The sequence below is a fragment of the Perca fluviatilis genome, chromosome 19 (assembly GCF_010015445.1).
Source record: "Perca fluviatilis chromosome 19, GENO_Pfluv_1.0, whole genome shotgun sequence".
Lineage (NCBI taxonomy): Eukaryota > Metazoa > Chordata > Actinopteri > Perciformes > Percidae > Perca > Perca fluviatilis.
In genome coordinates this window covers 36,641,741-36,668,416 of record NC_053130.1, presented here as the reverse complement: position 1 = coordinate 36,668,416, position 26,676 = coordinate 36,641,741, and the positions used below count along the sequence as shown (strand labels likewise).

At 41.8% G+C, this 26,676-nt stretch overlaps 1 protein-coding gene across 1 annotated transcript in view; it reads right to left on the bottom strand.

Annotated features, from left to right (window-relative positions):
- ltbp1 (latent transforming growth factor beta binding protein 1) overlaps positions 1–26,676 on the bottom strand; it is a 229,538-nt gene that overhangs the window by 50,129 nt on the left and 152,733 nt on the right. Inside the window, exons 10-12 of the mRNA XM_039783518.1 lie at positions 25,188–25,310; positions 16,435–16,602; positions 2,858–3,031 (exon numbers count right to left, since the gene is read on the bottom strand). Coding sequence (XP_039639452.1) covers positions 2,858–3,031; positions 16,435–16,602; positions 25,188–25,310 — 465 coding nt within the window. The remainder of the gene's footprint in view (positions 1–2,857; positions 3,032–16,434; positions 16,603–25,187; positions 25,311–26,676) is intronic.

Sequence of the window (26,676 nt, the reverse complement as noted above, 5' to 3'; positions counted from 1 at the left end):
AAATTCAACCGTCCAGACTTACATAAACCATAGTACTATACTTGTCTCATGTCCTAATGTCTGTATGTTTTATCACCGTCCAAATGTCCAATGGACAATTCTTGGAATATTTCATTGCACCAATTGACCTGTGTTTTTGTTTTGTTATTGCACGAACAGAAAAGAAAAATGTCAGATTGGACCCACAATTTCACTTTTGTAAATTAATTAAAACGTTAATTATCAAATTATTCCTTAGTTGGTGCTCTTCTCTGCTGCCTCTTTGTGTTGAATTAAAGTACTGAAGCCTAATCTCATTTGTGTTCTGACAGAAGACAGACTGCTATTTATGTAGTGGCTCTAATTAGATCAGTTCTCCAGCCCGGCGCCAGCATCAGCCATGTTTCTGTCATGGTGACTGTTTTTTTGTATGAGCAAAGTGTGCAAACTGTTCTGTTGTTAGCTGCAAGAACCAACACAGTCTTCATGTAGCCTACTCCCATCATCTGAGGAACACAATCCAGTGGATTCAATTTACCTTTGACTGAAATGTCCCCACAACAACTGGTAAACTTTTTCTTAACAAGGGTTAGTACAAAGCAGGATTAACTTCAAAACACTTCAGACAATTACTTTTGTGAAGTTCTGACACAAAACTATATTGTTACATATCCTTGTACATTTCTAAGTGGCTATACAGAAAACGCAGAAACGGTGTACAAGAAGGGCCAGAGCCGGTTCTACTTTCTGCAGAGGCCCTGGCTTAGCTGTGTCTGCAGTACCCTGCTGAGGATGTTCTACCAGGCCGAGACTTTTGACTTTAACTTGTGATAGTGAGCAAAAGGTGAGAGACAAAACAAGAAAATGTGGCAGGCCACACATAAGGTCGCTAAACTCAAATGTTGTTCTTCTCTGGATTTCTTTGCTATTAAAAGTAAACTACTAAACCAAGAACATCATCTCATCTACAGCTTGTATAAAATACTGCTATGTTGCTTATTAAAACAGAAAGGAGAAGTCTTTATACTGGCAGCTTACTGCTTGCAGCATTGATGGTGAACTTTTATTATGAGTTGGTCTCAAAGGAAATGTAAAGTTTTTGACATTCCAAACACAGAGATGGATTTACTTAATTGATATATATAGAAATAAATTCCAAAAGTCTAGACTGAAGGCCAGAGGACACAGCTTTTGCAGTGTGGTCCCCCAAGCAATATATAGTTATATAACTTAAATATTAGAACGAATATGTCTGCCAAGTTGAGCAGTTCAGGTATCTTGGGATCCTATTCACAAGTCATGATAAAAAACATGTGAGATTGACAGCCTGTTAGGAGTCTCAGCTGCTGTGATGCAACCTTGGCTGTTTAAGATATCTATCTGCAGGAGTTGCCAAACATGATAATGAGTAAGGAGTTCAAGAGTTGCGAATGGCTGTGGTTTTGAGCCGCAGATCTGTTTCTTTAAAGGGGTGATAGAATGCAAAACCACTTTTACCTTGTCATAGTTGAAAAATGACAGTTTGGAGGGTAAATAGGACATACATAGAACCTCAAAATCCCATTGACACCTCTTTCCTCTGCAAATCTCACAATTTGAAACTGCTGCTGAAAACGGGCGAATTTCAAAAAAGCTAAAAGTTAACGTCAACTTCTCAACTCCTTCTCATTTGGCTCTACCTTCTATCTTTGTAACGCCCCAAAATTTACATGGGCCACTAACTGATCTGAGGTCAGTTAGTCTTCTAAATCTAGGTTGTGCAGATCTCTGCTATTCCATTACAAAATTCACTTCTGAGACTTTTTTATGCGATAAATCAACTATGTAAAACTCAAAGACTGTAGAACGGAATAGCCTACTGGCCCAGAGAGAAGGGTTTTGAACGAGTATATCGGACAACGGAGCAGGAGTTGTTGATCTAACGCAGCGCTGCAGAGGACAGGCTTGCAGGAGTTCACTCTCCTCTCCCCGCGCTTACTAGCTACAAGGTGAGTTGTGATTCTTTGGTGGAGGTTTTTTTATGTCGCAAGAGTAACTTTAGAACAACACTAGTTATAATGAAAGTGTCGAAACTTTTTTATTTTTTCTCGGCTGTTTTAGCTGCTGCAGCTCGCGCCTGAGCATGTCTGGGCATGTAACAGACAGTGTGTCTGTGTTTGTGTGTGCGCTGTGCAGCGGTGTGTGTGTGTGTGTCAGTGTGTGTGTGTGTCTGTGTTTGTGTGTGTGCGCTGTACGCAGGGTAGCAGTTTGTGTATGTGTGTGTGTCTGAAATATGAGACCTGCTGTATCGTCTCCAATGTATTGTGTGAGTGGTTCCTCAACCAGTCAGCGCGCATTTCATCTAAATATTCATGAGCATACCATATTTGGAAGAAAAGCTGTCGTTCCAAATAGAGCCATTACACAGGGATGCATAAGGGCCAAAAAATAGCACCTGGGCCATTTTCAGCCCAACCAATGTTAAATACCCTATTAGGAGACCTTAAGGAACAGTGTGAAATACCCTATATAATCATTCTATCACCCCTTTAACAGAAACCAATAAATGTGGTTCAGTCAACTGGTCTGCCTCCTGGCCACCTTCCTTTATACTGTACATGTTTTGGGCATGATACTTTTGGGAGAGACCTTGGTGCACACTGAAGGGACAACATTTCCCAGCTGGACTAGGAATTCTTAGGGATACCCGGGAGAAGGGTGAAAAGATGTTTGGGCTGCTTGTCTCACTCTGGTACCACCGCAACCTTGACTAGGACTAAGTGTCTTAAAAATTGATTATTATTTGTGATTTTAATTTCAATAACCTGTATTTCAAACACTCAACAATAATATGTGTTTGATATGTGTACATGCACTATGTGATGATGTTTTGACTCACCTGGTATAATCTCTTCTGGTTTCCCAAAAGCCTCCACTGGTCTCTCTGGTGTTGGCAGGGGTTGGAGGGGTAGAGGCTCAATGGGTGCCTGGTGAACGGTGACTGGCTTATTGACAGGCGGATTTGGTAGAACAGTGTAGCCCATTCCACCAGGACAGATGTCTTTGAACTTTGCTACATAATAAAAAATACAAGTGCTATCATACAAGTGAAAATAAGAAGTGCAAATAATTACAAAAATGCATTGGAACCCTCACACACACCGCAACCCTTCCCATCGCTCCTGTGGTACCCTGTGACTGTCATTGCTTTTGTGTTCCTCCATCTCTGCCCCTGTCTAAACACTAAACAGACTTTTTTTCCTGCCATTTAAAGACGTTTTAATAACTTCAACCTCGGGTGGTCGACAAATCATACAACACTGATTTTGACTTGTTTCACTGTCTTTCTTACCAGCCAAAATTTAAATCAGTGACTTCAGTCCCCCCGAGAGTTCATCTTCACTGTAGTTCATAGCCAAGATAAAGGCATATAAGATAAAGGCAATGTGGCAGAGTGGATAAGTCTTCAAACTTGTGAAGGTAGAATAAAGCTCTAACAAAACATGTGGTAGTATCTATTATAGTAATGAATCAGTGATACAATATTCTAAAGATTACGCATTAGCTGATTGCTGATTGGGGGACACATTAAGCGGGTGTCCTCATCCTGCATCAAACAATTAATTTCCTGCATTCTGGTGAATTTGTATATATCAAATTATGGTGGAAATGGATATAATTATGTAAAGGAAAACACAAAGTTATGCTGTGCATCATGTTATTCAAACAGACACAGAACCCTGTTTGGGACTCTCTTTGGATGAAACAAAGTTTAGAGAAGCTGCTGTATGCTGCAAATCGGAGGTGGAAAACCAAAACTAAAAACCCTTCTGATCAGTCATTGTGTGGTTTAATATTCTCACAAAAAAACTTAAGGCAAAGCACCTGGGGTACAACAGCCTGGATTGTCTTGTGCTCTAGTGTTAAGCCTTCTTTACTGCACTGTTTCTGATTCATCCATGAACATACACTCAAGCAATCATATCGTTGCATTTAAAGGAGGCAGGAACAAAGCGAACAAACACCAATAGAAACTACTTCACATCCAGTGGTAACATGAGGGAGAACACTTTGTAGAGCCGATGGAAATTATATTTGATTTAAATGCATATGCAATTAATATCAAATTAGCGGTGGGGACAATTGTAGGTAATCAGACAAGTGGTAGGAAGATATTCCGACCAGCGCTACCATAAATCATGCCAATGATTGCTGGAAACGACTTGCATTGCTGCGATGATGCAGAGAATCATTTTGATCTGATCAATAATACTGATACCAGCCTTTGCAATCATAATTACATATTCGCAAATGTTTGAGAAGTGGTAAGTAAAAGAACCTGAAGAATCTAAAAAACTATAGTTTCTACTTGAAGTATGTGTACATGCATCCCAGAATGTGTTAGTAGTTCAGGCTATGACAGAGACAAGGATTATGCTTGTTCCAGGACTAAATGTCCTTGCGTAACAAAATGCTTGGCTTGTTATCATCAATGGTACAATATTTTGGTGTAGTGTAAACATAAGGAGGCAGCAAACCCCTTCTGTACTGAGAGCCAAAACAATATGAAGACCATTCAAGCTATGAAAAACACTTAACACTGGTAAAGAAAGTAAAAGGTCAGTGGTACAAGGTGCATTGCATGATTCTAATTACCATCATTAAGATTTACATTAAAGGGAAACTTCACCGATTAGCATTAAGCTTTGTATCAGTAGAAACCTGGTAGTATTTTTGAATGACCATGCTTCCCTCCCTCATGTCCCCCTGAGAGGGGAGATCTCTGTATTGTGGGTCTGGAAAAAAGCCTCAGATGACGCAAAATGACGATTTTTGCGTCATCTGAGTCTTTTTTGCCCAGAGGCAAAAGACTACAGCCTGTATTAGGAGCCACTTCCGCATAGCCCAAAGGGGGTTGGACTGTCGGCTTTTTCCGGAGATTGCCGAGGAAAAAACAAGTGTCAGCCATCTTGAATCCTCGCTTAGCTTCTCAGCAGGAGCAGAAACTGTTCATCCCGACGGAAATTTTAGAACAACAATTATGTGCATTCAAACTACCACACACGTGTACCACCGGGATACATTGGAACACATCGGAGAATATGCAGGACACTTTATTACAGACGCAATACTCCACACACTACGCAAGCTTTGCCTGCACGGAGACCAGCGGTGGTGCTCGATTCCTGTGGCCGGTAAAGTGACCTCATCAGCGGGGAGCGTTGAACGAGTGTGCCGTTGGAAAGCTAACGCTAGCCAGCCATCTGTTCACCAATCCTGCTTGCAAGTGTCCGCTCATTAAACAAACTGGACTACATCCAACTTCAACAAAACTCCCAACGTTGAGTTCAGAGACTGCTGTAATGTGTTTTTGTGGAAATATGGCTGTGGACAATCCAGCCTGCTGCTCGGTCACCGAGTAAGACTACTAATGGAGGTGGGCTGTGTTACCCCGGACTGCCTGTTGCAGAAATGGGGTGATTTGTATCCAACTAACTGCTAACTGCTGATGGAGTTTGTGACTGTAAAATGCCGACAATTCTAGCTACATCCGACGCAAATGTACGGCTGTGTTTATACTCGATGTTTATACCACAGCCCACCAAGAACTAATGCTAGTAGCTATGTGTTAGCCTTCTTTTATTACATGGCTTGGTTGAATTCTAATGTAGAATGCGGCCTGTTATTTCTTGATAACAGACCGTTGCTAAGGATAACACACCGTTGCCATGCATAGCAGAGCATTGCCATGGACACAGTTCTGTTCACTCTGGAGCTATCAATCAATCCGCTAAGTCCGGATAATGTATCAGCTGTGGCCAAAATAAAGCATGTTTTAAATGTGTAACACCACTTGAGCCACGGTGAAACGTTTTTTCGTGTATATGGTTGAAATGACAATAAAACACACTTGTTGAGTTGATCGTCTCACTGTCTGTCTGTAAAGGGTAGGCGTGGCTTGGGTGTAGCCTCATACAGCAGCAAAGCAAGTGTATTCTGGGATTTGGTGTCTTTCATCCATATGAGCCAAAAACACATTTTCTGGTTTATCTCGGCCTAGAAGGCACCAATTTCAATTTTCTTTTCACATTTCTACTACATTAGTGACCCAATTTAAAGATATATTCAGCTTTCCAGCGGTGAAATTTCCCTTTAACTTGCAATCTATCTAATTAGATCTATTTAAATAACCTCATGTAATAAAGGGGATGACTTTGATTATCTTTTTTTTTAGGATACATTTTTATTGTTTTTTATATTTTTAAACAGACCGAACAGACAAACACAATTTGTTCAGGTTGACAGAATGTGCAATAGGGAGCAGGAATGGCTTTAGAGACTTATCTCTTCTGAGGAGTCCAATATGTCTTATGACATATGTTTAAGTGGATCTGCTGGTGATTTGGGTTCTTGGAACAGTGGAAAATGTTCCAAACTGTCTCCCAATTAATTACGTTCCCCTCTGGGCTCAACTCTCACTCCCATTTCTCTAGTATTGGAAGTTCTCCTACAGATACTTGCATCAGTTTAGCATGAATCCTGGACACTAATCCTCTCACTAAAAAAAAGTGCTTTCCTAAACTGTCATGATACTCCATAACATTTTAGGGCTGATCTTAAGCGAAGATAAAGGAAGAAGGATGTCCTAGGGACCTCAAAGCTAGCTCTCAGGTTTTGAAAACTTAACATACCTTCATCTTTGAATAGCTGGTCTAGAGTATACATACCTCTGTCACTCCACTGGTTATAAACAAAAGGTTTGTTACCAAACATTAAGTACATGTTGTGCCAAATTGGGGTGTTCAAATGCCACTTATTGGTGTAGCGTATTTGCTCCTCCACCTGTTTAAAGTTTGTCAATGTGTTGGTGATAATAGGGCTATAGGCTAGCATACACTTTTTTGGACACACACCTACAAAGGTGAGGTCTTGCAGTCTTAGACTTCCAGTGAGGTTTTGCTCTATTTCTCTCCATGGGACTGTAGATGAGGGGTCCATCTACACTCTGAGGGCCCGTAGCTGAAAAGCTCTGTGGTACACTTTAAGGTTGGAGAGTGCCAGGCCTCCCGTGTCCGTGGTATGTTGCAGGGTAGAGTATTTTAGCCTAGGTTGTTTATTATTCCAAATATACTGCCGAATTACAGTATCAAGTTACTTCCAGAAATGTATTGGTGGGGGTAAGGGGATCATTGTACTTAAGAAATTCACATGAGGAACTATGTTCATTTTTACGACAGCAATCCTGGACCGTAACGATGCCGGCAGCGCAGACCAGTTGGTCAGATCCCTTTGAATACTACTTAGTATAGTTTCATAGTTGATCTCGACAACTTGCTGTAGCGATGCGTGAATGGTGATGCCCAAATATGTAATTTTGCTTTGGGTTGGTATTGTATCACTAATAACTGATGTCGCCTGTCCGCTGTTCAACAGAAGATTAGATTTATTCCAGTTGATTTTATAGCCGGAGATTGAGCCAAATTCGTTAAAGATCTTAAGAATTTTTGGGACGGAGTCCTCAAGCTCAGAGATGTACAGCAAAACATCATCTGCAAATAACGATATTGAGTTGTTATTGGACTTAATCTGGACATTACATATTTTATTTTGCCTTATGGCCTGGGCTAACGGTTCAAGAGAGATCGCAAATAGCATGGGAGATAGCGGGCATCCCTGTCTTGAGCCCCGTGTGACGGGGAATGGCTGTGAATACAGGCTATTGGTTGAGACTATGGCCGTGGGATTCGCATATAAAGTACGTACCATGTCAATGAATTTGGCTCCCAAACCAAGCCTCTTCATTACTTGCCACAAGTAGTTCCACTCTAGGCGGTCAAAAGCCTTTTCCACGTCCACTGATAAAACCGCTGCAGTTGTTGGAAGGTTTTTGGCTTCTTCTATTACATGAAATAATCTGCGTATATTGTCTGCATCTTGACGCTTTGGTATAAACCCTGATTGGTTGGGGTGGACTAGCTTCTCAATAAAGCGTTCTAGGCGTAGTGAAAAGACTTTGGAATAGAGCTTAATATCTGTCCCAATGAGGCTGATGGGCCTGTAATTTGAGCACTCCGTAGGATCTTTACCCTTTTTGTGTAAATTAGTGCAATGTTGGTTTGTTGATGAAAGTTGCCCCTCTCTATGGCCAAGGTTAAAGTTAAAGGTTATTGTAGCAGAAGTTCTGATGGAATTCCGTCCAACCCTGGTGTTTTCCCTTTCTTAGCTGTTTTTAACGCTGATTTAAGTTCCTCTAACGTTATAGGTTGACCCAGTTGTTCTGCCTCCTCTGGGTCAAGAAGAGGCAGGTTTAACTCAGGAACTTTTGGCACTGCGTCGGCTCTGGATTGCAGGAGGATACATACAACTTTGAATAAAAGGATTGAAAAGCGACGCTGATATCCTTAGGATTTGTTAAGATACCTCGGTCTGTGCGGATGCTGTTGATAGCAGCTCTGGACTCGCTTTGTTTTAATTTCAGAGCAAGCAATTTGCTTGGTTTGCAACCATTAAAATAGTAATTTTCCCTCACTCTGTGCATTATGAATTCAGCTCTCCTTAGCAGATCATTTAGCTCTGCTCGATTTGTGACTAAAAGAGTATGTGTAGATTTAGAAATGCACATCTTTAAAGACTGTTCTAATGATTTACAACGTTCTTCCAATCCACAATCCTTGCCTCTCTCTTTTTCTTCAAATTGACCATGAAGGAAGATGTGAAATCTCTAATAAATCCTTTAGTGGCTTGAAAAATGTACGCCGGGTCCGAAACTGAGTCAGTATTGATTGATATGAACTCTGCCAGCTTGGCTCTTAACTCTGTATCAAAAGCTGTGTTTTGGAGAAGGGAATTGTTAAATTGCCATCTCCTAGATCTTTCTCCTAACATATCACAATGGAATGTGGTTATCAGCGCATTGTGATCAGACAGAATTGCTGGTTCTATTGCTATCGTGTGGAACATCTCCTTAAGCTCACTGGAGCACAAAATATAATCAATATGGGAGTGGGTGAGGTGACGTGTGGAAAAGAAGGTGTAATCCTTGCTAGTAGGATTGGGCATCCTCCATATGTCTGTAAAATGGTGGGATTCCACAACTGCTTTAAACATGTCCGATATGCATTTTTTGTCACGATTTCAGCAGGTGGACCCAAATGCAAGACTCTTCCAGGCAGAAGTGCAGAAGAAACACACTTTATTTTGACTCAACAACTACAAACTCACAACTACAAATGAACAGGACTCTCACAGGACAAACAGAGAGAGACGAACCGACAAGAGACAAAGGAACACAGGGGTGTAGAAATACACAGACCAATAAACAGAAAGACAGGGGATTGGACAAGACAGTAACGAGCAACAGGTGAGAGTAGAAATGGAGGGAAACTAACAAGAGAGGAAGTGCAGACCATATAGGTGGATGGGCGGAGACAAAGACAGATGACAGACAGGTAACCACAGAACAAATGGAACACAGCAACAAGCACAAATCACAACAATATACTAAGACTAAATAAAAAATAACTACAATATGGAAAGAACTGAAAACTGCTGTTTAACTTCATCCAACCTCACTAGGTTAGTTTTTTAAAAAAAAATTATTGCAAAAACATACCGCACTTACAGTACAGCAAAAGGTGGCGCTACGTTAAGGGGCTAATTTTGACACGTTTTGTTTGTTAAAAAATCATATTTCGTTCACTTCATATTGTTCACTTGTTGTGATTCTTCACAAAAATACAGATATTTATTTAAGCCTGAATGTGGCAAAAGGTCAAAAGTACGAATACTGCAAGGCACTGTACAAAAAGGCCACAAAAGTGGCACAAAGGCAGTCAGTCACAGACGGATCCTGACAGTACCCCCCCCTCGACGTCTTCAAAAGACCAACCCGGGTGGGCGGAGGGAGTCCGAAAGGCAGGACTGGAACAGACAGGCAGGATCAGACAGGTAGACTCCGGCAAGGCACAAGCAGACTGACACTGGGCAGACTCTGACAGGGCACAAGCAGACGGAGACTGGGCAGACACAGACACGACAGACTCAGACACAAGCTTAGGGGCAGTGGACGGGATAGTAACCAAGGTAGTAAGGGGCACAGTTACAGGGATGGTGACTCGGACAGTAATGGGAACGGTGACTAGGATGTTAACAGGGATGGTGACTGGAACAATAACTGGCACAGGGACGGGACAGAGAAGAGAGACAAAGACAGGCACGGTGACAGGGACAGAGACGGGCACGGTGACAGGGACAGAGGTAAGGTCAGGCAGGGACAGACGTTCACAAACAGGGGTAGACGGACACAGACTCAGAAACACAGGCAGACAAACACTCAGGTACTGGGGTAGACAAGGGCAAAGACAGACAGACAGACACAGAGGTTGAGGGACCCGACTCGGGCAGAGGCGGGGCCAACTTGGGCAGAGGCGGGGCCAACTCAGGCAGAGGCAGGGGGAGAGACTTGGCTGCAGGCGTGGCGTCGGCCGACTGGGCTGCAGGCGTGACATCAGGCGACTGGGCTGCAGGCGTGGCGTTGGGCGACTGGGCTGCAGGCACGGCGTCGGGCGCCTGGGCTGCGGGCGTGGCGTTGGGCGACTGGGCTGCAGGCGTGGCTGCAGGCGTGGCTGCAGGAACGGCGTCGGGCGACTGGGCTGCAGGCACAGGAGTGGACTCTGCTGCGCGCACAGGAATCAACAGAGGACTTCGCCGTTTCTTAGACCGTCGCCTCTTTCCGACTAGCTTGAAAGCCAACAGTGTACCCCAGAATGGAGACTCCTGTGATTCCTGGACAGTGGTAGGACCAGGAGACAGGAACTCAGCAGGCTGGGATTCAGGACTAGGAGTGGCTGGCTGGAGGTGAAGCAGACCCACCCTAAGCCCCTGGCACACAGGCATGAAGCCAGTAGATGCAGGGACAGGATCAGGTTGGAGGCTAGCAGCCTCGCAAACAGAGTCACTGGAGGGAACAAGGAGGGACTGCAGATTTCTTTTGGGCTTTCATGACATTTTTGGGCTTTCATGTGATTTCCCTGATATAGCCTGGTTTAAATGTAGTACTGCATTCATGTCTCCCCGTATAATTAGTGAATATTCATTGAGAGAGAGCAATTCATTGGTTAGGTGTGGGAAAAAACTTTCATCATATGTAGCCGGTGCATATACCGAGACAAAGGCTATTTTCCTACTCCTTATCGTGGTACATATATAAGATATCCTGCCTGATATATCTTTACTGCTTTTGTCTACAGTAAGTGCGGATTTCCGCGATAGCAACACAATGGAGCCCTTGGTTTTGGTGTCGTCACCAGATGAGGCAGCAACCTTAAAGTATTTATTTTGTAGACAATTTACATCTCTTTTACGTCAGTGTGACTCTTGTATAAGTGGCACGTCTATGTTTTTCCTTCTTAAATAATCCAGGAATTTAGCTCATTTGATTGGCCCGTTTAGCCCCCTGATGTTAACTGAAAGGATTGAAAGCTCAGGCATCTTCAAAATTGAAACGCATACGTGTCTCAAGTACCCTACCGGATTTTGCGGACAAATCTGTAGCAAAGGTTGAACTGTTAGCTCTGAACAAGGTGTGACAAAAACATAAAAAGTAAAATAAGTCCCCTAACCCTCTGAGAATGCAGACCCCCTCCCCTATTTGTAAGATGCGTGACCACATCAAACGCAGTTTGCGCAAAACTCCAGCTCAAAACTACACCTCAAAACTACACCTCCTGACTTAAGTCACAGGTTAATTGAAACAGGTCTAGTCAAGTCTTATGTTAAACATGAAAAATATTATAAACACCTTCAAACTGTTTCTGGAGTAAACTGTGTGAGAAACAGACCAATCTAGTTGGAGCAATAAGCAGACTATGAGCTGAACACACCGTATCCCTCATGTTCTTTCAGTCATTCAAACATAAACTGTAAACTGACCAGCCAGCATTTATCATGTATTTTCAGTCTGGTTAAGTGTCCCTTTAAAGCTCGGCTCCAAAACTTACATACAGTATCCTTAGGATTACCAGCCAGTATTTATCATGCATCTTCAGTCTGGTTAAGTGTCCCTCTAAAGCTTAGTTACGAAACTTACATAGCACATCCTCAGGATTCATCATGTTCCCTTTTTTTCAGCCCAATTAAGTGTCCTCAAAAATATAGATTGTAGACTGAGTAGCCAGCATTCATTATTCCTTACAGTCTGGTTAGATGTCCCTCCAACAGTTGGTTTCAAAACCTACACAGAGCGTCCTCCAGTCAAACTCGGTACAGTGGCCTAAATACCGTTAGTCCACAGGTGCTGAGTCCTCCAGCCGCGGCCCCCGGCATCGAATCAAAGTCCCATGGTCACCTTCCGGTTCCTTGCAGTGCGGGATGGTCCACGCATCCTCCTCCTCTTCTAATTCCAGCCAGAAAACACCAGGCTTCACGGCTGCAGCAAAGGCAAACTCTCTCCCCCCGCGGGTTGTTCTCAGGGCAGCACGGCGAATGAACACGTCCGAGTTGCGTCCAGCGTGCGGTACCAGCTCGTGTTGCATCCCTTCAGGCAGCCGAAGCCGCTGGATCTTTAGTGTGACGCAGCCAGATCAGTCCGGCTCACACACCATGCCATCCTGCTTCTCAAGTTCTGCCCCGATGTGTTGCTGTGAGGCATTCATTTCGGCCAGTGCTTCCTTCACGCGCTGTAGATCACTGATTTAAGCACACTTAGCTGCTTCTCCATGACCCAGTTGATTAATTCCTCCATATTAGAGAACGTGTTCACATTAGCCACCACTCCATTAGCCGCAGACATGCTAGCAAACTTCTCCAAACGAGTAGACAGCCCAGACGACAACGAGACCCGCTCTTTCGTGCCTGCAGGCGTTTCACCGAGTCACCGTGACAACAGACAAAACGATTTGGCATCGAAGAAAAAGTAATAGACCTGGTTATTTAATGAAATACGGAGGCAAGTGTAGGAGCTCAGTTTCTTGCAACCATAGCGACCGCTGGTCACGTGTTTCTCTGACTTTGATTATCTTGATAAGAAAGAACAAGTGTCTGAAATTCTTGACTTGGAATAATTAAGTTCTGACTCCCAAGTAAGTTCAACTTTACTCACCACCAAATTGTAAGACACTGCTTATTTCTCTATATGCACTGTCATTTCACATTTGACAATGACATAATGCATCAGCACAGCAAAAGTCCAACTGCATACTTAATTTTCCAACTAAATCTCCACACACATTGCACAAAACATACTGCTGACAAAACATGAGGTTTAAAGGTGACAAGTGTCTGCCACAACAAACATTTAAAATAGCCTTACAATGCACAGGCATCTCATCCAACTAACTGCAACTACAGTGCATACGGAAAGTATTCACAGCGCTTCACTTTTTCCGCATTTCATTATGTTACAGCCTTATTCCAAAGTTGATTAAATTACTTTTTTTCGTCAAAATTCTACACATAATACCCCATAATGACAACATGAAAAAGTTTTTTTTAAATGTTTGCAAATTTATTAGAAATAAAGAACGAAAATATAATACGTACATAAGTATTCACAGCCTTTAATCAATACTTTGTTGTGGCACCTTTGGCAGCAATTACAGCCTCAAGTCTTTTGGAATATGAATCCATAAGCTTGGCACACCTATCTTTGGCCAGTTTCGCCCATTCCTCTTTACAGAACGTCTCGAGCTCCATCAGGTTGGATGGGGAGCGTCGGTGCACAGCCATTTTCAGATCCCTCCAGACATGTTGAATGGGATTCAAGTCTTGGCTCTGGCTGGGCCACTCTAGAACATTTACAGAGTTGTCCTGAAGCCACTCCTTCGATATCTTGGCTGTGTGCTTAGGGTCGTTGTCCTGTTGAAAGATGAACCATCGCCCCAGTCTGAGGTCAAGAGCGCTCTGGAGCAGGTTTTCTTCCAGGATGTCTCTGTACATTGCTGCATTCATCTTTCCCTCAGTCATGACTAGTCTCCCAGTTCCTGCCGCTGAAAAACATCCCCACAGCATTATGCTGCCACCACCATGCTTCACTGTAGGGATGGTATTGGCCAGGTGATGAGCGGTGCCTGGTGTCCTCCAAACATAACGCTTGGCATTCACGCCAAAAAGTTCAATCTTTGTCTCATCAGACCAGAGAATTTTGTTTCTCATTCACTATGTTTGACATTCACGCAATACTTATGTATAAGTGATTTCTTTGTTATTTTATTTTTAATAACTTTGCAAAAATCTCAAACAAACTTTTTTTAAGTTGTCATTATGGGGTATTATGTGTATTTTGAGGAAAAAAATAAATGCAATCCATTTTGGAATAAGGCTATAACCTAAAAAAATTTTGAAAAAGTGAAGCACTGTGAATACTTTCCATGTGCGCTGTACCAGAAACAAACAATAATTGCCGGACTAAACTGGAAATGAAAATTAAATATTTGGTGGAAATTAAATAAAACAAACAGGACAGTAAAAAAAGTGGGTCCTATAACGGCTACTGCAAAAGGCCTTGCTAAGGTAATTTAAAATGAAATCTTAAGGAAACAATCCAACCAGGCTGTGAGAAACATGCAGACAGAAAGTGTCAGTGATAAAAGAATGGGACACAAATCTAATATTTTTCCAATTTGTTCATGATTTCTTGTCTTTTATTGATATTCATAATCCTAAAATATGTGAAGTATATCTTGCTGTTGTAACAAATACTGGCCTGTCCAAGAATCACCACCTTAATGTGGGTGGTGGTGATGGCGCAGTGGATATGACACATGCCTATGGTGTGAGAGACCTGGGTTTGATTCCCATTGCCATACATCAACCAATGTGTCCCTGAGCAAGACCCCTAGATGCTCCGGAGGTGTGCAACCGTTGACATATATAGCAATTGTAAGTCGCTTTGGATAAAAGTGTCAGCTAAATGACATGTAATGTAATGTTAACGTGGTAGAGGGTTTGCGTGTCCCTTTGACCCTCTGTTATCAGAAGCAATAGCTCCTGGTAGGGTCTCCCAAGGCAAAGTAGTCCATGGGAAAGGAGTCAGCATCTGGTGGCCGGGACTTGACACAGCCTGACAGAACTACACGGACGGCACTGCAGACTAGTTCTAGGGATGTGGAACATCACCTCTCTGGCTGAAGAAGGTCATGGGAGTTTGCCCATCCCTTCTACATGTGCTTTGTGGATTTGGAGAAGGCTTACAACCATGTCCCTCTCGGAGTTCTGTGGGGGGTATTGAGGGAAGAAGGGGGCCGTTGCTACGAGTCAAAGTAAATCTGGATACATACATTTACAATGCTGATTGATTTCAACATCCATGTTTAAAAGTTATGTTAAAGTTTATTACATATTACTGTCTTGAGATGAAATTATGTTACACTAAAAGTTCTGCAGGTTTCTAACATACGTCTTCATGGATACTTTAACCTGAAGAAGTTGGGAGTCCTAATTCTGCAGGTAATTCTTTCTATATCATGTCTTTTCATGATTCTAAACATATTTACATTTAATTAGAAACTCGTACTTCAATTTTTGTATAATTTTTGTATATCAGGACATCTTGTCTTCATAGTCCTTCAGCCAGATTTAGATTCACCTAGTTCTGTTACAATAATCTACAAAATACATAGTGAATGACAGTGGTGTGTAGTTGGAGTCTGCGGCCATGTTGTTGGCTCTGTGAGGCTGTACTTGGCAAGAGCGGTGCTTTCAGCTAAATAAATACTACATGCTTACAATGAGAATGCTACCATGCTGATGATTAACAGGTAATGTTTACCGTGTTCACCATCTTAGTTTATAATGTTAGCATGCTCGTATTTGCTAATTAGCACTAAACAAGAAGTACAGATATTGATGGTAATGCCAGTTTTGCAGGTATTTGGTCATAAACCAAAGTATTGGACAAAATACAATTTTGACCCGATTATGCCGCTAGATGAAAACTCTGAGGATCACTAGTGAGTAATTCATCCAGAGGGGGGACATGAATGTCTGTATCAAATCTGATTGACCATTCAATAGTTTTTAAAATATTTAACTCAAAACCACAAATATCAACCGTGTTATGGCTCTAGATGAAAGTCAAGGGATCATCATTTGGGAACCATGGATATCTGTACAATATTTGGGCCGATCCATCCGATCCATCTGTCAATGTTGACATATTTCACTAATGTGAATGGACCGAATGACATAAAGTACTTTATGCTCTAGAAATCTGGTAGTCACTTCATCTACTCTCATCACTTGTTAATTCTAGCAGGAACAGAGTCTTGCAGGACACTGGACCACTGGGCAGAATGGAGTGCCTCGACTATGTGTGTGGCATTGAGGTACAAACATTTGCTGATTTTCAAGACTAAACTTAATTGCAACATTGAATGGTGTTTGGCATTATCTTCTTTTCATACAAGTGAGAAAAGAACATTTAGGGCCTTTAGTCCCTATTGAGACAGGTTAAATGTCTAACATGGCTGGGGGCCTTACCTGTTCCTTGAGGAGGGCATTTGTCACAACGAGGGCCCCAGGCTTTGCCAACACTGCAGCAGCAGAGCTGTTTGCTCAGTTGGGTAGACACTGGGTGCAAACACTGCCTCCCTGAGCTGACCAAACGGAAGCAAGCCCCCTTCTCCTCTTGGATGGCAGGCGTGTTGGCTAAAGAGGAGCGCACGAGGAGGAGGAGGGGGGAGGGTTGAAGAAGTGGTGCATCAGAGGATAGGGGACACATACATGGGAGAAAGAGAGAACAGAGTAGAGAAATAAAGAGGTCCCCTTCACCAAAGCATCCTTGCCATCTCACCTGAACAAACTGCTGCCAAAAACACAAATATATCTCTAAAAAAAAAAAACAGTGCATAGAGAAAAAATACATATTTACAATGAGAAATCTGGCAACCACATTTTGTGGTAGCAAAGACAACTAAATGTAAAAAAATAAAAGCCAAACACAAAACACATGCAAAGCACAGACACGATGTAGGGAAAGAATGTTTTTAATGCCAATGCTTCATGCACCCACAAAGTCAAGCGCTGGCTCAGATGAAGGCATGCAGGAGAGTATCTAACTGGGATAATAATGGGAAATAATGACCTCCAAAAGAAACCAAGAATGTTCAGTTCAAATGTTTCTTTTTGCCAGAGACATTACCTGAAGTAAATCATTTTTAATTACTGGTGAAATACTTGACCTATTCTCCCAACAAATAAACAGATTTCAAAACTTTTTTCAACACTTTACAACACAGTTTATTTGTCACTAGGTAATCTACCTTTCAGTTTACTCAATTAAGAGCCAATCAGAGGATTCTCAGTTGTCCCAATAAAGGAGTGAGTCACAACAATGCATTTGGTACAATATATAAAATCAAAAATAATAAATAAAATAAATTGTCCTCCACAGCAGTATGATGTTTTCTGAAACTTGCACTATTTGCGATCACAGTTTAATATAACCCTTTAGAGTAATATTCTAAACAAATATCTGTTGTTTAGCCCACTGTATTCTACCCGGGTGGTAGTATGTGTGTTTTGTTTCTTAGATGATCACAGTACTGGCTTGATGTGTTCACTCAACATAGTCCATAAAAATTGTAGACTCTCAACAAAAAACAACTGGAGATTCACCAGACTTTCCTAATTGCACCAAAACACATCAACAAAACATTCTCAGCTTCCAAATTCAAACAAATCTTCAGCTGGTAAACTCAAAAATAATTCACCATGACAAGAAAAGTACTCAAAATAGTCTTAATCCAAACACCGTTCTCAGCAGCAATGCTCAGCCAGTTTCCATTTCTCTCTTTCAGTAGCGACATTCTCTCACTCCCTTTGTAAATCTCTAACCAGTTCTTCTGTGGTAGCACGTTGGCCACAGTGATAGAGCACCCTGTATTGACCATAAAAGTAACTTACAGTAATTCAATTTAATGTGGGTTACACCCCTCAGTTCTACTTCTAGTTTACCTTCTTATCTCAAGTTGTGCTTATTCCTCATCAGGAGTGGGAGATGTAGATATCTTATTTCCAACAGCTATGTCCCTTTAGCTTGCTCTGATCTGTTCATTGTCTCTCCTGTCTCTGGTTTTCCATTTCGATGTGAACTGTTTGTTCAATGGGTTCTCCAGGTGGGTTTCAAAGGGAGCTTTCACACCTACCTCGTTTGGTCCTGGTTTTCGAACTTTTCGGTTTGATCAGAACCAAAATTACAGGTGTAAAACCTCCCCCGGACTGTGTATCTTTTGGTCATTAAATTTTCCTTTCAATAACGGGTAAAAAAAATTGTGGTTGTTTCATTTTATTCTTAAAACTAATACATTTGAAAATTTGGCATTTTTACCTTTTCGTGATCAAAAGTGATGAACGGAATTTAAAAAATTCTTTGATTTTCATTGTCTATTTCACATAACAAAAAATAAAATCACTAGTAAAAATTAACAGAAAAAAGCCTTGTTTTATTCATATTCAGACAACAGATGTTGTTTACAAGGCAACAGCGCCAGCCGGTGGACCAGTGCAGCTTCAGTCCAGGCTTAAATGGCTTTGGAACCCTACTCTAATGTGAACATAGACATGGCCAAACAAGGCCATGTTAGAAATGTTTAGAAAATTTGAAACAAACTTTCAGATTTGTGAAACCTTCATTATTTATTTTTTTATTTATTTTATTTTTTCCACATAGAGCACATTGGGCCAGGTCATTATATCTACACTTGTCAAATAAGGAATACATTATCCCAGAGACGCTAAAGAATCTTAAAAACACAGTTTCAGAGTTGTGAAAGCTTTACTCTATTGTGAAAATGCAATAAAGGGAGATCTGACAGATTTTTTTCACATGTAGACCACATTGGATCAGGTCCAGATCAAAACCCACTATATCTAGACTAGCGCTGAAACCACCAAGACTCTTCCGTACAGTAGGCCATCTGGCCAAAATGAGTAAATGGGCAAGAAGGGCCCTTGTCAGGCTGGCAACCAAGAAATCAATGGCCTCTCACTGCTAAGTTTGTCTGCAGAAATGGGACGAGCTGCCAGAAAATGGGATGAGCTGCCAGAAGGAAAACTATGCTTGTAGCACTCTGCTAGTCTGGCTTCCATGTCACTAAAAGGCAGATGACAGTCAACCTGGAGTTTGCCTAACTGCGCTTAATGTGAAAACATGAGGAAAATGTTTCTGTGGTTTGATGAGACAAAAAGTCAGCTCTTTGGTCTTAATACTGTGGACGTTTGCCAAGAAACAGCATGGTGGTTGCATCATCATAGGTATGCTTCTCATCATCAGGGAGTTGATGCCTGATCAGGATTTAGGTAAACAGGGAAAAAACAACAATACAGACAAGTCCTTACATCTCAAACCCGCTCCCCCCACACCAATCCAAAGTCAGAATCAGTGGGGCTGCATCTGAATTTTTTTTTTAACTTGTCAATAAATATCCAAACCAATACAGGCAGCGAATGGCCAGGTGTCCGGCTGTGAGAAAGTACACAGGATTTGAACTTCTCTCTCTCGAGCGTTTTTTTAAAAACACCTTCGGTCACTCATCAAGTGTACAACATGGAGTGCTATACCACGAATGCCTTCCAGGAGAGTGTGCACTGCTATCCAGAAATCTTGGAGAGTGATCGGGGAGGCAAGAGGACACTATGACAGCAGACTTCTCGCCCTGCCTTTAAGTGTAGCCATTTACAAACACGTTTGCTCCTAGACGTCAGCAGCATGTCATAAGACCTAGTCCATTTCAAGGATATCTTGCTTATTCACTTAGCATAGTGAGTGATATTCACACCCAGCTGAGCCAGGAGCAACTGTGATCATTCAAGTGGTGCTGCCACAGGCTCTTCCACTGGACGTGGCGAGTAAGAGCCTGTTGCCTGCAGAGCCTTATCTACAGTAACAGTTCACTGCAGCTGTGTCACAATGCAGATTTTTGACAAGTGAAATTGCACTGCACTAGTTTTGTGAACCATAAGGCTAATATCTGAAAGTACGAACAGGAACATAAGATTTAAAGGTCCAATATGTAATACTGACAGCTGGCATTTTAAAGGGTTACTGCAGTCTAAATTCACAATACTGGAGAGAGTCGTCTCCCCGGGCCCCTCCTCCCCAGACTCAAAGTTCACGGGGGTTGCCAGGTTGAGAACGCTGAACCCAACATCACACAATGTCAATGTTAGCTAGATGCTAGTCTGCCATTGCCGCGGGGCTCTGTACTCGGCTGACAGTCAACTTTTTATCAGTTAAATGTAACAACAACCACTAAAAAGACGGCGACCTGGCGACTGTACCAAGTCACAGTCCCCGTCTATTGGCTACGGCTGTTGAACAGAAGGGGGGGGGGGAGTTTTGACTGGGGGGAGATGTTCGGTTCTACTACTTTCCAGACCCTGTTACATATAAAAATTAAATAAACATATATCCTTTTTTAAATAAAGATTATAACTTTGTCTAAGCTTATGTGTAAATGAATAAAAATATTTGTTGCATATTTGCATATTCTACAAAATTTACTAAAAGCAGCTTTGCACTGTAAATTATGGTTGTATGTCAGTTTGTTACAAAGTGGGAATCATCTTATTGTCGGAACATTTCATAAGTGAAGCTGGCGATTGTAACATTAGCCACAAGAATATTCTATAATGTAACATACCATACATTGCAGAGCGACCTGTAGACATTTTAAGCTGTGTCCCAATTCAACAATTCAGGCTACATGGTTGTTTAGCATGTTTCCATTATGAGGATGTTCAACTTGCGGTTTCCGTCATATGTCTGTCACCGTGGTTTTAACGTTGACCAGCCATGGCACACTAGCCCAGTCCTCCGGTTACTTTAGCAGTTAACGTGTGTTCGCACCAGGCGGTATCTTTCCCTTGTCCGGTAATTACCAGTCTTTGACCGAAGAAAAATTTATGAGGACCGAAAATTCTTATTGTGTCCGGTCAGAATGACAGGTGAAAATAATTCCCTCTGCACAATTAGAATTGTGGTGATTTCTTTCGTTCTATAAAAACAATGAACAATCATATTTTTTCTGGAGTTCTCTATATAATGTAATGCGAGAATAGAAATGTTGAAATGGCTGAAAATGCCCGTCCCTACTAGTAACGGTAGCCGTGATAAATTAGCATAAAGCTCAATGCTTACCTGTTCAGGAGGAAATTAGCCAACTCGGCGTCCTTTTGGGCTCTAAGCTGTCTCCTTCTTTTAAATGCATCTCCAATATTTACCGGGGATTTACCACGTCTCTGATCATGCAACTGTTTAGAAAGATGCAGAGTTGTTTTTAGGTTGGGTAGGATGAGTCTATCTCTGTTCATCCAGTTGGTGTGGTTGCTGTTACCATGGCTGCAGCACGTTGGTTTGCTGTGTTTGCGTTTCATGTCTGGCAACCCCGGTGTCAAAATGGGCAAAAGCACACAGGCCAAAACCAGAACAGACATTTGGGACCGCAATGGAAACTTCCAAGGAGAAAATACTGGCTTCAGCATTGTTATCAGAGAAGACAGTATTTCAACTTAGCATGTTTGCTAATGTCTGGTGACGTACTGTGGTCATGTATTGATTTAATACAGTAAATATATCACCTATTGGACCATTAAGTAAAACTTCAAACCAAAGAGATTCAGTTACAAATAGCAAGGGTACCGAGAGTTCAACACAGCAAGGCTTTTAAAATGGTGCTTTCTTACTAGCCGCCAGTACAGCCATACATGTATTGAGCCATCAGTTTAGTGCAAGACATAGCTTAGGTTGGACACCAGAAAGTGGCACAGCAAAGTTAATTCATGTGTCCTAGCTAAAAGGGTTGGTGCTGGATACTTTGTGGCTCAGGGACTACTGGCAGGGCTAGTTGGTGAACTACAGCAACTGGAAAACTAATAGCCAGGACACACCAGCCAGACGGCCGACCGTCGACAGAAAAGCCAGTTGAAATGATCAGTCTCCCCGTGTGAGACGAGACGTAATACGCCTCCATAACAGCAGGTGGCGCTAATCTGTATTGTTGCCCAAAAAATGAAAACCGGCAGCTGATTGGACCAACGCTTCACATGGGTTTGTTTTCTTCGGAAATTCAAAGCCAGACTGTCATGGCGGCCGTTCAGAATACAATCTCATATTGTACTAAAATAGTTCACTGAAACATGTTTCTGAAAACAGTTTAAGCGAGAAATAGGCCATGCAGTTGCTGAATCTGTCTTCATTTCAGCTCAACAAAGGTCAGTTTAAAAGATTTTCATCAGACTCTAGTCACGCTCATTCCACTCGCCATTTCCGGGTGAGTCCTGACTGCCATGTCAGGTCGGCCAAAATGAACGCCGACAGCCCCCCAGACGGACAACGGCACGGCACACCGAACAGACTCGAGTCACTGACCTTGCCAGACTGTGTCCCGGCCTTTACAGATAACAGACTAACCAACCAGGAAGAATCTGTACAATCCACTCTGTTTTATAACTTTCTGCAAGATATGTCTCTTTGTGGAGCAGTTTATTTATATTCATAAATAAGAATGGATGGTGTAACAAAATAGGCTATGATAGCTTCCTCCAACTTGGCCTATTCAGCTTTCTGATGGTAAACTACATGCAAAATATTGGGGAGGCTTTACTTCACCCCCACTTGTGAATCCACTGATTGGGACAATTTCATTGACATGAATTGATTTTGCCAAATATAGACTGCTTCCACCACGGCCTGGACTCGGGTAAGTGGCAAAAAATGAATGGACAGTTTAAGGTGTTTTAAATATAAATGTAAGGCCCAACATCAAGTTGACGTCTTAGAAGAGCAGCACATCTGAGTTTTCTCCGTTGTCATTCTGTTTCTTCTCCTATCGTTAATCAAAAATATTTGAATTGAATGAAAGAAAGGCTGCTTTGTGCCGATACACTTGGGTTGCTGCCCAGTTCTACTTTTAATGTAAGATTTCAATATGAAATAGCCATCTAAATAATGGCTTTTTAATTTTTTCACAAGAAGAGTGCCTTGGACCTTTTTTCTCTTTGAAGAAAGATTGATATTGTATGGGGTGGCATTTCCACAGAGCTCTAAAAGCTGTTTATAAAGTATTATTAAGAAGTATTATTAATTGTAAGTATTGTTTTTCCTTATGACAAATGATGTGATGTGAGCAGAGCAGAGTATCACAAACTGCCACAACATACTTAGTTTGTATTAGTTTGGGGAAATATGCTCAATAAAATAGGTAGTTATCACAAAAATGCATGTCTATATTTACTACAGATGTTCCACCATCCAACATTCATTTGTGGGACAGCATTGACATGAATAACACCGCTGAGAAAATGACCCAAATAGTGTCCCAAAGCTCCCTATATAGTCCTCTACATCCACCTCCCTATATAGTCCTCTACATCCACCTCCATATATAGTCCTCTACATAAATGTAAATGGACTGTTTTTATATAGCACTTTTCTAGTCTTAATGACTACTCAAAGCGCTTTAACATAGTACAGGAACCATTCACCATTCACACACATTCATACACTGTGGCCGAGGCTGCCGTACAAGGTGCCACCTGCTCATCAGATAAACATTTACACTCAGATGGCACAGCATCGGGGGCAACTCGGGGTCCAGTGTCTTGCCCAAGGACACTTCGGCATGGAACTGCAGGGCCAAGGATCGAACCACCAACATTCCAATTGGCAGGCGACCTCTCTACCACTTAGCCACAGCCGCCCCATATATAGTCCTCTACATCCACCTCCCTATATAGTCCTCTACATCCACCTCCATATATAGTCCTATACATCTAACACAAGTATGTGTGTGTGTGTTGTATAGTGAGTGAAAGAGTGATGATGATTATCTTCAGAGTGAGTAGTGACTCTAGAGTCCTAGTGAGAGAAACAAAATGTCTCTCCTGTTCCTTCTGACCACGGTGGGACATCCGGAGCAGGAAACGTTAACCCTCTCCTTGATTTCATGTTCTCCTTCTCCATAAACAACATGAAATCAAGGAGAGGGTGAACTTTTCCTGCTACCGATTTCCCAGATAATCACCGTCACTCTCTCTACCACACACACACACACACACACACACACACACACACACACACACACACACACACACACACACACACACACACACACACAGCTATTCTCTTAAAGAGATTGATGCACACATCAACGCACAAGTATAAACTTCAGGCCACTTACGTAGGCTACGGGGAAAGCTCTGCGTGGAGCCTCCACAGGACTATAAATCACCCTGACCGTTGCTTATGGGCACTGCCATCTTCCTCTATACCGACGCATGTTATGCAAATCAACGTATTTTTGTAATCGATGACGTCGATGAATCGTCCCAGCCCTAATTGATAAATTCATAAATTAAAGCGCTGGAAATGTGCATTACTACGTAGTTTGCATCCACAATATACAACAACCACAAGGAGTGTATCCACCCTTGTTTCTTCCCCCAACACCAGCTTGCATTTGTTGGTGGTGAAAACTCTCCCCTCCGTTATTTGACTACAGGCTTTTATTTGAGAAAATAGGATATCAGGCTTATACTATAATTGTGGCATAACAGGAACAGAAAAAGAGCATTAAATCATTAATCGCAAATTAACATAGAAATGCATCGCAGCACTGAAAAACCAGGGGAACACATGCTCACAATATGCCAAGTCTAAGGGGAAATGACTTACACCGCTGATAAATCATGTTCAAGATTGATCACTTTGGCACTTGAGTTGCTTTTCTAACTACGTCTTCTCTCTGTTCCCCCGATGATCTACATGATCTCTTCTTCTCTCCCCTCATCCTCTCCTCCCTGCTTCTTTCATATAAGAGCCATGAGATATTTGGAGTCTGGCTGTATGTTCTGTCTTGTGGTACATGCTTGAGGGGGAATCTGATTATACAATGAACACCATGCTTTCATCCATGCACTGTTTTCATATGCATATCATCAAACACACATGTCAGCATTAGCAGCATTCCCAGCAGCCCTTGCTGTGCTTGTACTTTGGAGCAGGTGGCAGGGGTCTTCTGTCATTAAGTGATGGGAAATATCAGACGTATATTGGGAAGATTTGTATGAGCAAATCCACACATCAGAGACCAGCATGCAAATGTAATGCATTTATTTCTGTCGATATAAGACTTTTGCTCAGTCTGACACTGCACTGTTGGAGGTTCTGGGTTTAGATGTAGATTTAATCAATGAGAAACACATCTAAGACAATGTTAGATTGTAGGACTTACGTATGCAAGTGGTGAGTGTGGGGTCAGGAACAAAACCGAGTTTACACATGCACCTGTAGCTGCCCACAGTGTTCAGACAGTTCCCATTAGGACACGCCCCCTGCAGCTGGCACTCATCGAAATCTGTCAATCAATAAAAAGACACAATCCAGGGATCTTTCAAGGGATTTCTTAACATGGCAAGATGAAACAGACATGTTCACCACTTTCTCAATTACTGTACTAAGTTTGTATATTCCAGGATTGTCTTTCACTGCACATTTTCCTGATCCATATGCAGGTTTAACATTTTTAAGGCAAGGCAACAACAATGCAATTCAAAGTGCTTTACATAAAACATTAAAGAGCAGTTAAAAACAACTAAAAAACATTTGTTAAAGAAAATATAGAAACAGAAAAAATAGAATGAGACAGGTATAAATTCAAGAATAAAAGTTACAGTGCAGTGTAAGAAATGAACATAACTATAAAGAAGTGCAGAATGAAAAAGATAGGTCTTCAGCCTTGATTTAAAAGAACTAAGAGTTGCGGCGGACCTGCAGTTTTCTGAGAGTTAGTTCCAGATATGTGGTGCATAAAAACTAAACGCTGCTTCCCCCTGTTTAGTTCTGACTCCAAGGACAGAAAGCAGAGCTTGAGAGGTCTGGGGGGGTTCATAACGTAGCAGCAGGTCAGAAATGTATTTTGGCCCCAAACCGTTTAGTGCTTTATAAACCAACACAAGTATTTTGAAATCAATTCTTTGAGGGACAGGAAGCAGAAATGGAGTGTTGTGATCCACTTTCATTGTCTAAGTGAGGACTGGAGCAGCAGCATCTGAATTTTTTTTTTTTTTGGCATTTTATTTGATAGAACAGCTTAGACATAAAAGGGGAGAGGGAGAAGGAATGACATGCAGCAAAGACCTCTGTACATGGGGCACAGGTTCTACCAGGTGAGCTACTGTAAAGTGTCCTGAGATAACTTCTTTTATGATATGACACATGATATGTTTTCATAAATTGAAAACAAATTTCCCCTATGGGACAATAAATATCTATCTATAGATAAGATAAGATAATACAGCAGTTATTTTGGCAGCGTGATTCACTATACGTGAGAGTCATGTTTTGTGTTTGATGGCGAGTTGGTTGTACCAGGAAGAGATATTGAATTTATCTAAGAAAAGGTCTGGCTGTTGAAAAAACGCTTTTTCAATGATTTTACTTAAAAATGAAAGGTTTGATATCTGCCTAAAGTCTAGATTGTTGTTTTTTTAAGAGTGGCTTGATGACTGATGTTTTCAGATTCTGTGGGAAGATACTTGAGAGAAGAGACGTCTTTACAATCTGTAGAAGATTTTGATAAAGCCTGTTGGCACAATATCAAGGCAACAGGTAGTCTGGCTATCAGCAGACCAAGCTCAATCTTTTAAGATTAAACATTGAAACATGAATTCTCCCCTGGCCATGGAAACCGCCATATATGCCAATGCTATAGGTTACTTAGC